The sequence below is a fragment of the Anas platyrhynchos genome, chromosome Z, assembly GCF_047663525.1.
Source record: "Anas platyrhynchos isolate ZD024472 breed Pekin duck chromosome Z, IASCAAS_PekinDuck_T2T, whole genome shotgun sequence".
NCBI lineage: Eukaryota > Metazoa > Chordata > Aves > Anseriformes > Anatidae > Anas > Anas platyrhynchos.
In genome coordinates, this window is record NC_092621.1 from 28,212,778 (window position 1) to 28,225,695 (window position 12,918).

At 37.9% G+C, this 12,918-nt stretch overlaps 1 protein-coding gene across 3 annotated transcripts in view; it reads left to right on the forward strand.

The window, feature by feature from the left end:
- Window positions 1-12,918, forward strand: part of DOCK8 (dedicator of cytokinesis 8) — a 94,089-nt gene that overhangs the window by 36,285 nt on the left and 44,886 nt on the right. For all 3 annotated transcript variants that reach the window (XM_038170767.2, XM_038170769.2, XM_038170768.2), the window contains 3 exons: window positions 9,799-9,916; window positions 11,572-11,642; window positions 12,316-12,454. In XM_038170767.2, coding sequence (XP_038026695.1) covers window positions 9,799-9,916; window positions 11,572-11,642; window positions 12,316-12,454 — 328 coding nt within the window. The remainder of the gene's footprint in view (window positions 1-9,798; window positions 9,917-11,571; window positions 11,643-12,315; window positions 12,455-12,918) is intronic.

Consider the following 12,918-nt stretch of genomic DNA (forward strand, 5'->3'; position numbering starts at 1 on the left):
GCTTGATAATTACTACTGTTAATTTTTTTATCATCTGGCCATCTAAGGAAGTAATGTGTAGCTCTGTGTATTTTTTCACTTTGAACATGGACTCTATGTCATTTATTTCATTAAATCTGTTCTGGTTGTTTCAAGGAGACTAAAATACTCAGTAGCTTTTCTCAGTGGTCTGACATACCTGAGTCTCCAAGAAGCAACAGATATCAAAAGAATGTGCTGCAATGTGTTTGTGCAGCATAGTGTTCTAATAAGTAGTGATACTGGAAATAGCTAACTAACAATAATTCAAAAGGTGTTTATTGCAGTATTAAAGATAAAAAATACTTTCATGTAACCGTTTTGTTAGTGGAAACAAGGAAGAAAAGCAGCGGTAGTTCTTATGCAATTGAAAATGTAAATGTAAATGAACTTGTGTAACAATACTTTTTTGAATGAAAAAAATAGGCTGAAGCTTTAACTTTCCTTTTCATTATCTGTCCCTAAAAATGAGCAGCATTTTCTAGCTCTAGTGTTGAGCCCTGTAGTGTATAAAGGTTTATTTTTGAAAACAAAAAGCATTGGCAACCACTGTGAGTTCCTGAACTAGAAAGGGAATTGAGTCCACACAGAACATTCTCTTTAATTCCCACCAGGGTAAATTTCTGCAGCTAGACATCCTGAATACCACAGTCACCATGTTAAAAATTAATTTGTGGATCTCCAGAAGCAAGTTGGTGTGTCTCCACGCATCTTCAGTAGTTAGGCATCTGTGTTGCACAAACACGTCCACATTAGAAGAAACTCGCTGTTGCTCAACAGTTGTTCACACCCAGCATGCATAGCCTGTTCAGATTTTTTTTTTGAGCTCTGTTTTGATTTCACTTTAAGTAGAAGTTGTGGCAACAAAATTGATGCTTTTATGCCTAACTAGTAGTAATAAAGAGAAGATCTATTTAGTATATTTGCCTTAGGTAATCTTTAACTTGATTAATGAATCAATGGTGATGACACAACAGACATGCCATAAATAGTATTATGCCATGAACTGTAAACTCAATCAGTTAATACCTCAATTTAACCCTGGAGACAGCTTTTTTAGTACACTGGGGGAAAGGGAAAAAAAAATGCCAGAATGCTAGGTTGTGTTCTGACAGCTTTGTGAGTGCAACCATGTTTGGAGTCAGACAAGGGTGCTGCCAATAAAGGCTGCTGAAATAGTTAATAATTCTGAACTCCAGAAATAGTTCCGCAGAAATTCAAATGAGGCAGCTTTGCAAACCTTACAAAACGCGGACTTGGTGGGGCCAGGAAATAGCACCTGGCAACATTGAAAACACCTCCTTTTCCTACAAGCTAGAATAACCTAGCTGTGTCTGAGGTGCTTTTCCTACACCATATACACCAGTGCTCCTTCTGGTGAGCATAAGTGTTGATAGGGAGTACAGGCCAATTATCTGTTTAAATTAACCACCATCCAAGCCTCCTTGTTTAGTTCTCTCCATGGTAAATATTGTTCTGATGTTGAGACAAAGCTACCCTCTGCGAAGTTTACTTGAACAAAGCCAGTTTTGTATGTTATTTTATTATTTTTCCTTTATCTCAAGAACCATAGAATCATAGAACCATAGCTTCATAAAACAATGTGCTAGCATATAGTCATAACTGAACTGAATGTGACAGCCTGCTGGTGTGCTGAAGTCAGTTTAATGCTTCCTAATTTTGACTGTAAGTCTACAAACCAGTTTTATTTACCCATGCTATGGATTTAGGTATTAAAAGAATGAAAAATGGATGAAGTTATTAGCTGTTTCCTATTAACATGTTACCATGAATGTAGGAGAGGGTTACATATAGAAATCTATTTGAATAACAAATCAATGAAAGCTTTTAAAAATACAGTCTGGTAAGATTTTACTAACATAATAATACTTCTGCACATGTCCAGACAATACTAATGAAATATCTACCTTCAGTTTGTTGCCTGGATGTTTAAAAGAGATCCAGAGACTTAGTTTACTTTTTTTATTTATTTCTTTTTTTTCCAGTGTAAGATACCTGGGGGGGGGGTGTTGGAAAGTCTGGTTTGTTTGTTTTGTTGTTTCTTTTTTAGTAATAGTTTTTTCTCTATTGTAGGAAAAACAGAGTCCTCTGTAGTACTCTTTGAGCTTGGCTCTTGCTAGTTTTTATACCAGTGTAAGGCCATTATTTTAGGTAATTCTATTTCTGATTTATGCCAGAGAGATCAGCCAGCCCACTTTCTTTGTGCATTGAGAAATTGAACACTTCTTTTTGTTGTGTACCTACAATTCTTTAATAAAAATAGCTCCCTGAAAATGTCAAAACATTCAAAGATTTATTTCTTTCAATACCTTTCTTTCTATTCTTAATAGGAAAATCCGTATAATTTAAAGTTTGTTTATCATTTTATTTTCTTGTGAAGTATAAATGAAAATGGTGATGCTTACTGCCCCTGTGAGGTGTTGGTTCTGAGAAAGAGGGATGGTTAAGTCCCATCACCTCGGCAGTAACTCAGCTTAACCAGGCATGGAAAGTCTGCACTTTGGTAGGGGAAGTGCCTAGTGTTTAAAGGATTTTTAAGGGGAAGTGGGAAAAAAAGTTTTTCTTTGCTGTTTCATTTCATATAATTGCACATCACTTGGCAGTGTGCTCAGATTTGCTCTAGTCTGCAGTCTGCAGTGTTAGTTGGAGGCTTTTCAGTGGTAATCATTCCACCCCTGTCTTTAAGTAGTGTTGAGTGAGGAAAGGCTGTAGGTAAATGATGCTCTGTGATTCCCCTATTACTACTAGAGCGGAACCTGGGGATATTGGTTGATAGTTGGCTGAGTACGAGCTGGCAGTGTGCTCAGGTGGCCAAGAAGGCCAACAGCATCCTGGCTTATATCAGGAATAGTGTGCCCAGCAGGACTAGGGAAATGATTTTCCCTCTATACTTGGTCTGGTGAGGCTGCCTCTCGAGTACTGTGTTCAGCTTGGGCCCCTCACTGCAAGAAGGACATCGAGGCTCTGGAGTGTGTCCAGAGAAGGGCTATGAAGCTGGTGAAGGGCCTGGAACACAAGTCCTGTGAGGAGCAGCTGAGGACACTGGGGCTGTTTAATCTGGAGAAGAGGAGGCTCAGGGCAGACCTTATTGCTTTCCACAACTACCTGAAAAGAAGGTGTGGGGAGCTGGGGGTCGGCCTCTTCTGGCAGATAACCAGTGATATGACTAGAGGGAAAGGCCTCAAGTTGTGCCAGGGGAGGTTCAGGTTGGAAATGAGGAGACATTTCTGCTCAGAAAGAGTAGTCAGGCCTTGGAACAGGTTGCCCAGGGAGGTGGAGGAGTCACCATCCCTGGGATTCAATTAAGGAAAGGTTGGAGATGTTGCTTAGGGACATGGTTTAGTGGGTGATAATGGTCATAGTAGGATGGTTGGACCAGATGATCTTGGAGGTCTTTTACAATCTGAGTGATTCAATGATTCTGTGAGTCTATGATTGACGAGATTTGGAGAGGGAAGTTAAGACTTTCCATGGAAGGTTTCATAAAATTTCCTCTGCTTATTACGCAGGTAAAAATGACTTTGTCAAATACTTTATAACAAAGCAAAAACAAGACAAAAATTTCACAGACAGGATTGTGGAAGCACATGCCCCACTCCCATAGACAGCTTGTTTTTCATGACAATCCACATTAGTACCGGCACAGAGAAAAACATGCCACCATGGCATGGTAATCATTGCATATTCACTGAGCAGAGAATCTGAATAAAATGTGTATTTGCCTAAACTTCCAGACAAAAGCAAAGCCTCTAAAGAAAAGAAGAAAAGTGTTTTATTATTAAAAAAAAGAAAAAAAAAGCAAGTACTTTACTTAAAGGTTTTTTGGGGGTTGTTCAAAACATTTTGGGTAATTGTAATTTAACAGCATAAATTAGATTCATAAATACAGTTTTGAGTTGGCTGTTAAGCAAGTATGATTTGAAATGCAATAGCATTTAACCAAATCTTGACAATTTGGTGTCTTAAATAGCTGCTCTGTATGAAAATCATTAGTATAGTATCTGTTTGCACATTCTATTTTATACTACTTTTTATAGCACTTTTATACTATTTAAAATCTCCCATGTAGTGTCACATCTTACATAAATGTTGTGGTTTGCCTCCAAACATAGCTGATGTTTTATTCTTTATGCCTTTGTTCTTCAGCTTCAGTATTATTTCTTCAGTCTGATGTGTGGAAACAAAAGAGTACTATCAGCAAGAAAATCTTGTTGAAGTCAGCTTTGAAATTAACAGAGAGTAAATGTAAATCATTTATAATGTAGACCAAAGAAAAAAGTGTTCGTGTCTTTTGCAAGTAAAATTGAGTCTTCCAGAGACCTACCAGGGATTAAAGACTGCATGGATTTAACATGTAGGTATCTCAGTCCAAACAGCATCCTTAAGTATAAGAAATGTGGGACTGAATGGCTCTTCCTAAATTCAGTTCCAATTCTGCCACTGACTTCTGCAAAACCTTGTTTTAATGGTTGTATCTCATATTCTCCAACTGCGTGGTCACATCCACAGTGAGATGCCTATCATGCAGGAGCGTCAGAAGGTTTACACTAACATTTGTATATTATGTTCAGTCAGTTCTGGGAATTTGTTGTGGTTTGATTCCCCAAAATTGAGGCTATTTTTTTTTCCCACTTCTGTGTCTTGTAAAAGGTATGACTATTGCTCCTACTCTAGGATGTTAAGATAAGAGCACTCTGTCAAGCACTCCCAGAAAAATTGAACTCCTCATTTATTATTATCGATACCAGTTAGTGCAACACCAAATGCTCACCACCCTCACAAGAGAGAAGTTATACTGAAAAAACAAAAGAAACAACTACTGAAAACACAGAAGAAACAACTACTAGGAGGCATCTACCTTTCCAGCTGGTTTTGAATGGAAGCATCCTCTTCACTGTTTTGGTCTAGCTGCAGCTCCACTTCAGCAGGCCATGGCTTATACTTGTGTGAAGGTGTTGGAGAGAAATAATGAAGCTACTCTGATCACTGATACTAACCCTAGTTTAGTAGTGCGAGCCTGAGAGATACTGACTGAATCTGTTTCTATGGTGAAGAGCTCTCAGCCAGGACTCTTAGAACTGAAAGAATTTCTTTCCAAGCCTGTAGATCTTGTTGGTGACCTCAGGACACTGTGCCTTCTCCTTCAGACCATTTGTTTGCTTTCCACCAAAATGAACATGCTTGAACTTCACCCAAGAATTGTTAAGGTGTTGGATTAGTGGTGGTAGTAGTAGGTGGCTTCCCATTTGGTAAGACAGGTGACTTCTTTAGCTTAGCTCTGCAGGGCTTCCTGCAGAGACCACATCATTTTTCTCAATGCATTTCTATTCTTGCTTGCTAGATACCTTGAGGCATACACTTTAGAGAAGAGGGATCATTGAAGAGCATTGCAGCTTTTCAGTATAAATTCTAGCCTTGCAGATCAGGATATGGGGAGGGTGGGGAGGTGGTGGTGGTGAATGCAATCAACACGTTAGTTTAGACAAATCCAACTTCCACTTGTTGGCTTCTAGCTGCATAAATCTTGTGTGCTAGGTTTACTGCTGAATCCTATGGCCACCATTAAGTTTTTTAAATTTCCAACTGAAATTTTAAAAGCCAAAATTTTCCCATCACAATTCTAAACCATACCACCATATTTTGAATAGGTTGACTATTGTGTAAAAATCCAGTATGTCCTTGATTACCAGGGATTCACTCACTACAAATAATTTTGAGATAGAACTTCAACTAGGTTTACATAGCTGGAGGAATTGCACATTCTGGGATGGTGAATGAATGTAAAAATACAGCTCTAAGTCATGGTTGCTGTCTTCCTTTTTTCAGTTTTTCATACTTCAGTCAAGTGACAGTGCCATGCCTTATGTATGACCTACCATCTTGTTATTACAGTGTCTTCATATTGCAATAGTCAATACCTTGTAGATATCCACTCACTTTATCCACTTAAATAACATTGTTAATCGGGAAGTTAAGGAAGTGAGATTATTATCAGTGCAGCAGTGGATTTAGTTATGGCAGAGGACTGCAAGGTGAGGGTAGAGACCTCAGAAGGTGGTATAATCTCTTTGCTTTTCATATTGGAAAAGTTTAAAGTTGTTTTAAGACTAACTTCTGAAAAAGAAAATGTGAAGTAGACAATTGTGGGTGATAAAGTTCTCTACCTTTGCACACTAGAAAATTATTATGATAGGTAACATTATTTACTTGGTGTTTTTTATGATTCACATCTCTCTTAAATAAGTGTCTTTGGTCATGGTTTGCAATCACATTACGTGACTGACTACTTTTTTGTAATATTTAATTTTTGAAGTAACACAAAGTCAGTTTAACAATGTGTATAGAATAACTGGATCCTGGAGAGAAAGCTGTTAAGATTTTTGTCTGACTTGACTCTAAGCTCTAGATTACATATAGACTTAGGAAGATATATTTTCTTTTCATAATTTTAATGTGATTTCAATCTACAGGAGTGTGATGTTAAGAATCAGCCTTCCACTCCACTCCCCTAGCAACATTTTTTTTAACTAAAAAATTACTAGAATGTTTATTAAGGTTTACACACCAATGCTAATGGACAGATTAAACTGACAATCACTCTCAATCAGAATTTAATGTGGTCTGACCACTGGCTCTTTAATACATCATAATTTTGACAACATGAGAAAAAATATTCAAACTATTGTCCAAACTAGAGGAAAATTGTTCTAGGGTACACAATATATGATATATATACAACCTTTGAGATATGACATGTTGAAGTTCTGTCATTATGCCATTTGTTCTATCCAGGGGCTGGTAAGGTCAGTACTTTAGTACAGTATTTGTGATTTACATTATCAGTTTCAACCGTTTTTTTCTGAAGATTCCCCCAAAAAGAATAGAACAAGAGAAATTTTTCAAGAAAGATTGAAAGTTATAACTAATGGGAGTATCAGGTTTTGTTTCCAATACCATAAGTAGCATATAGCAATGCTGATTGATCAATCTCTGTACACGTACATACAATTTGTAGTTTTTATCAGTAGTGACTATTTGTTAATATACTGGCATTTGTTATGTACAGTCATCAATGAGCATTTCTAATAACAGAAGTTGAGATGCACTTGCTGAAACCTTATATATTATGTAACAGCAAGAAGAAACATTTCATTATATCACACGTATAATACACAGCAAATTATTACAGACAAAAATTCTGTCAGATCACAGTCTTGAAAAGTATGCATAGATTTTATTTTGGCAGAACACTGGTCTGCATTGCTTTGGCCATTGGAAGTGATCAAATCATCACTGCTAAGTCTTCTGAAAGTATAGAAAAGTCAGCAAATCCAAATGAGAATTGTTGCATTGAGTCCTGTGTCAAGCTGTGTGGACCCTTAGCTTTACAATACTGAAACAGCCTTTTACTTTACAGTCTTTGCTGGGTCAGCCTCAGACCCAGAGAACCTGTCTGAATCAGTGCCTCCCCCAGAACACTGTTATCCTTCAGGACCCTGGTGTTGGTGTTGGGTGTTCTGCCATGGATTTTGTAGATGCCTATGGACTTGTGGATGGCTCTTTTGTTTTCTGTATGCACTTCTGTCTATGGTTGGAGAAAGACCCCTGCTCTTTCTGTTGAGGGACTGAGAGGAGAAATTTAATTACACTATTTGAAAGCTATTGCTATGGCATGCTGTTTGAATACTTCAGCTCAGCACAGAGCCTCAAGGGGGACATGATGCTCCTGGAGCTCACCATATCCTTAAGGGCATGCTAACTTCTGTGTGGAAATGCCCAGGCTCTGAGGTTTCTGGAGGGCACTAATGCTGGCAGGTAGGAGCACTGTAGGCACTAATCAGCAAAGGATCTACTGTTCATGCCTGTCCCTGTTGCAGTGCCAAGAAACCTCGTTCAATCATCTTCCCAGCTTCCTACTTTCAGAGTCAGCCATCACTTTCACCTCTTCAGGGTACCCAGAATCAGTGTTTGCCTCTGTTCTTCCTCAGCACCAATGGGTTTAATACACATGTAAGCAAGGTTCCTAAAACTGCGTGAGCATAAATGGCATAAGCTTTAGCTCTTCAGTACAGTACATGCTGGAGTAATGCTTCCTTGGTTGTCAGCAGAGTCAGCAGAGAGCTCTGTTTGTTTGTGATTTTCCATATCTTTCATCTCAAGTCACATCTAAATGTAAAATCCAGTGCTCAGGGATATTATATGGATTTGTGACATATTTTGCTGGGCTGCAGATTAATGAAGCAACAACTGGATTATGCACCGTCCCCGATATGTATTTCTTCATCTCTGACAGACATAATGTTGATAATATCCTTCATTTAGTATGCCATTCCCCAGACATAATTCAGTGGAGGTTACTGATATATTTCTCACTTTCACTTAGCTTTTGCTAATGTCATGTTGGAAAGAATTTGGTAGAGCAGAAAGTGCATGTAAGAAGGTAAGGAAGAAAGCGCATTAGTGTGGCAGGCAGGAGTGCTATGCTGAGCAAAGGGAAAGGCAAGTCACGTACTGGTCTGTTTGCTACGACATGCCATGGCTCATATAGCATGTGTTGGTTGGCAAAGTAGCTTGGACCTTGTAACTGAAGAATATTGTCACTTTCTGGCACATGACAGTAAGGAGTTTCAATAAGAAAATTAGTTTTCCATGTCCTGGAATACAACAACAGGAAGATGGACTGTCTGATCTAATGACAATGTTTTCCAAAGCTACTCCGCACAATTTCAGCTGACAACAGCACTAAGGAGCTCAGGTACAATGATTAAGGACAGGGCAACTTTGTGTGTAGTTTCTGACTGTCACAGACACAAAACGAGGGTGAAAGTCCATGAGTACTGCTCATTGGAAGCCAACATGCTTCCACCAAATATTCATCTTATTTCTTATACTATAAGGACAAAGAGTGAGAATCCGATACCAAATTGGGAGAATGACACATTACATAGACATAGTCTTGATTCCAGAATGCGTGCAGTCCAGGTCTAGCTGAAATCTCAGAGACTTCAGTGGAGAAAAAGCTTTGTATTTTCATTTTGACTTTCAGTTTGACTCTTCTGTTGGAATTCTTGGGTCTAGAACTCAGAAGACCATCTGTGCTGCCAAATAGCCCACAGAAATTAATGTTGCGTTTTAAGTTTAGTAATCGGTCAGGGTATAGAAGCTAAAGTATGATGTATTTTAAAGAATTGTTTGTATTTCTTACTAAAAAATGAGTTCTGAAACTCATTTCCAGTCAGTTTCTAGAATTACAGGTTAAATTTCTTGTTTATATTTATTGTTTATATTTATTTAGCATTATCAACACTACCTTTCAATTTGCATAATCTAGAAACACATGCCACTTTAGGTGTTATAATCTAGGCACGTATATTGTTGGTTTTATTTGTGATTCTCTGAGTGATTCCTTTCCCCTTTCAAAATCTGATTCTTTGTATCTGAGAAGGGAGCTGCTTTCTTGAGAGATTCCTACTTTTTATTACATCGAGCAAAGTTATTCATTCATTTGTATCTAGAAATCAGAGTCCCTAAACACAACATGTTTTATGTCACAGAAGGAACTTATCTTTTCCATGCAAACTTTTGGAAAATTGTTCCTGCAAAGCTTTCCCTATATAGGTGAGACTGAAGAACAGGGAGAGAAATTAAAAAAGAAGTGAAAGAGAAGTGGGAAAAAAAATAGAGAGAAGTGAAAAGCTAGTTTGTGTACTTCATTTTTAAAAGTTTGCCATTTGCCTATTTTATTCTTCTTTCTTTCAGAAATCTCCTCTATGTTTACCCTCAGAGGCTGAATTTTGCTAACCGACCAGCTTCTGCAAGAAACATTACTATCAAGATCCAGTTTATGTGCGGTGAAGACCCATCCTGTGCAATGCCGGTAATAAAAGCTGAGCATTTTCAGCAACCTTTTGCTTAGGTGCATTCCTAAGGAACCACTGAAGAGACAACTCACTGTTTACTTTATGTTGCCACAGTTTCTAGTTGGGTCTTAGGAAGGCAAACATCAGAGAGACTGTGAAGCTTGTCATTTCATCGTGGAGCAGAGCTGCAGTCCTGACCCATGCCAGCAAAAAACTGTCTCTTGAGTGGAGCATGGGCATATCTCTCCCTCTTATCTAACTCTTCCTACTTTATTTTCAAAAGAGTGGCAATATATTAAACCAATGCCATGTTGGAAACTTTGCCAGTAAAATTAACTGAGCCTCAGAAACCTTTTAAGAATGATGCATTCTGCCTTCCAGTGTAACCCATCCATATGCACTGTGTACACAAAGGATGTTAACACTGCTACACAGAAGTTGGAGTCTTCATTGCATGAATGTGAATTGGTGCACAATCATGCGGCTTAGTTAGAGGGTTTTTCTGAACCATCATGTGTGTTATGGCACATGAATGCACTCCTAGAAGAGCAGGCAGTGCTGTCAGTATTCAGGTCATCCAACATTTCTCGCTATAGGATCCTGCCCTCAATTTTACTAAGCTTCAGGTGTTAGGCTTGAAGTACTTTAGCCCTGTAGGCATCACCTTCAGACTGAAATGTTTGGGAAACTTTCAGATCACGTCATTGGCTATTTAAGAATGACATGGGATAACGTCTTTTGTGATTTTAGTTATGCTAAAGGGAAAAATAGTGAACGGAAATATTACTTTGAGGAACCCTAAGTCAGCAATATGTTGGAGCAGGAACTGACACCTGATCAGCCTTTATGAGTATGCTGACACAGTGCATACTTTACAGTTGTACATGCCTTACTCCAGATGAGCTCTGAAATTGAAATCTGAGCATCAGCACAATATTTTCCCAAGCCACATTTCTTCTTCTGGAGCTATGCCATATGTGTGTAACACTTATCTTTCACACAATACTGCAGTGTTGGTTTTGTTAAATTTTGCCCATGTCACTAATTAAGTTTTGATGAACACTTAGGACAGAGGCAGTTTGTCTTGCATCACTCTGCACTGTGAGTGTGAGCTTCACCTCAGTGCATATGGGTTTGTGCTGTACAGATATCCTTGTCTGATCTTATTTCCCTGGTCTCCCTTTAAGGTTGCTGGATTCCAGCACCTTACCACAGAGGCTGAAATGAGAAAAGTGAATCAAACACCATTAAACGTAAAGGAGCTGTGGACCTCTAAGGTTAAGGTGAGGTGAACCTCACCCTAAATGATCAAGATACAACTGAAAAACAAACTTAAAAAAGATAATTTAACATTTTAACATTTGATGAAAGGCAATGTGGTAATGTTCAAGAGGCTTATCACAACTTCATTTCTGCAGTTCCTAACTTTTCATAGTGCATGATTGGACGATGTAATATAAGATAGTCAGTGCCTTTGCCCCATCTTCCTGGTGTTTTACACTGACTGTTGTGTGGGGAAGATGCCAGGTAATAACACATTTGTTTCAACATGCAAAAATCAAATTGAAGGGTTATTTTCAGCTTTGAGATACTGTCTTAAAATTGATACAGGATGATAACTATTAAATACTTTAGATCTGACTGCTGTTACTTTCTTTTCCTCTTAATGCAGGTAATTTTTGGGAAATCTTCAGGCCCAGAATTTGTGCAGGAGATATACACAGCTATCACATATCATAATAAGTAAGCATTCTTATTATTTGTATGAGGTGAGATGTATTATTCATGAATTCTTTACATAACTCTCAGCCTACACAGTTAATCAAAGAATAATGGTACTAATCCATTTTAAACTTTATATTTTATGAGTACTTGTCAGTATTTAATTTGGATTACTACATGCATTTGCGTAAGTGACCATTGCTTTATTTTGTTTGGAGCTTTGTAGTCAAAGGCTAGTCAAAAATATTTGTAGTCTGAAGATTAAGGAATAAAAGCAGGAAGCAGCAGCTCAACTCTGTAATAACATTCACTTTGATGAATTCACAGATCCAAAAGAGCTGAAGGGGCTTTCTCTTATGAATGTGAACTCAAGATTTGTTTTTATACAGTAACAGCTGAAATCCCAAATTAAGATTGAATGGTTTTGAAAGTAAGAAGATTGGTGATAACTTGAAACATTCCAGCTGATACACTCTGCATCTATGCTTTCCCTGATTCAAAGCTGTAGATAGTTCATATGTATGTCCAGAGATGGGTGTACCCCATTTGTTTAACTTTTCTCAGAGGCTGTCTTCAGTATCTATACTTTTCTTATAAACATCTGGAAACCTACTGGCAAACACGCCTTCTGCCCAGTCTCATACTTACTCTGGAGATGTGCGTGTCTTTTTTTTTTTTTTATTATTTTAAACAGGTCTCCTGACTTTTATGAAGAAGTTAAAATTAAACTGCCAGCAAAGCTCACAGAGAAACACCATCTATTGTTCACATTCTATCATATCAGCTGCCAGCCAAAGCAAGGAGCATCTGTGGAAACCGTTGTTGGGTATTCAGTAAGTTTCCTTTAATAAAAATGTGTACATGTATGGTGGGTAAGTGGGCATGGTGTGCATCCCATGCATATAGACTCTGCTTGTCAAGACTTTTGTCACACCTTTCCTTTCTGGTTGTGGTAACACATCAAAAACTGTAGAAGGTCCTCATAGTCAATTCACAGATAGCACAGGCATGTTTGTATGTTCATTAAGTGTACAGGTTTTAAAAATACAGATGCAACTTGTGCTATGTACATTCTTGTCCTGTAACTTTACATTGGTAAGCATCTTTGAAGTTGATGAATTCACACAAAGCAAGTGAAGTTTGGTATACACCTAAATATTTTCAACAGTACTGCTTTATAGTATAACACCTAATTCAGTTAGATTCTATTAACTAGAAAAAAAAATTAAAAAGCAGTTACTGTTATTTACTGTTATCTAACATGTTCATACATAGGTAACAACTAAAATAATATTTT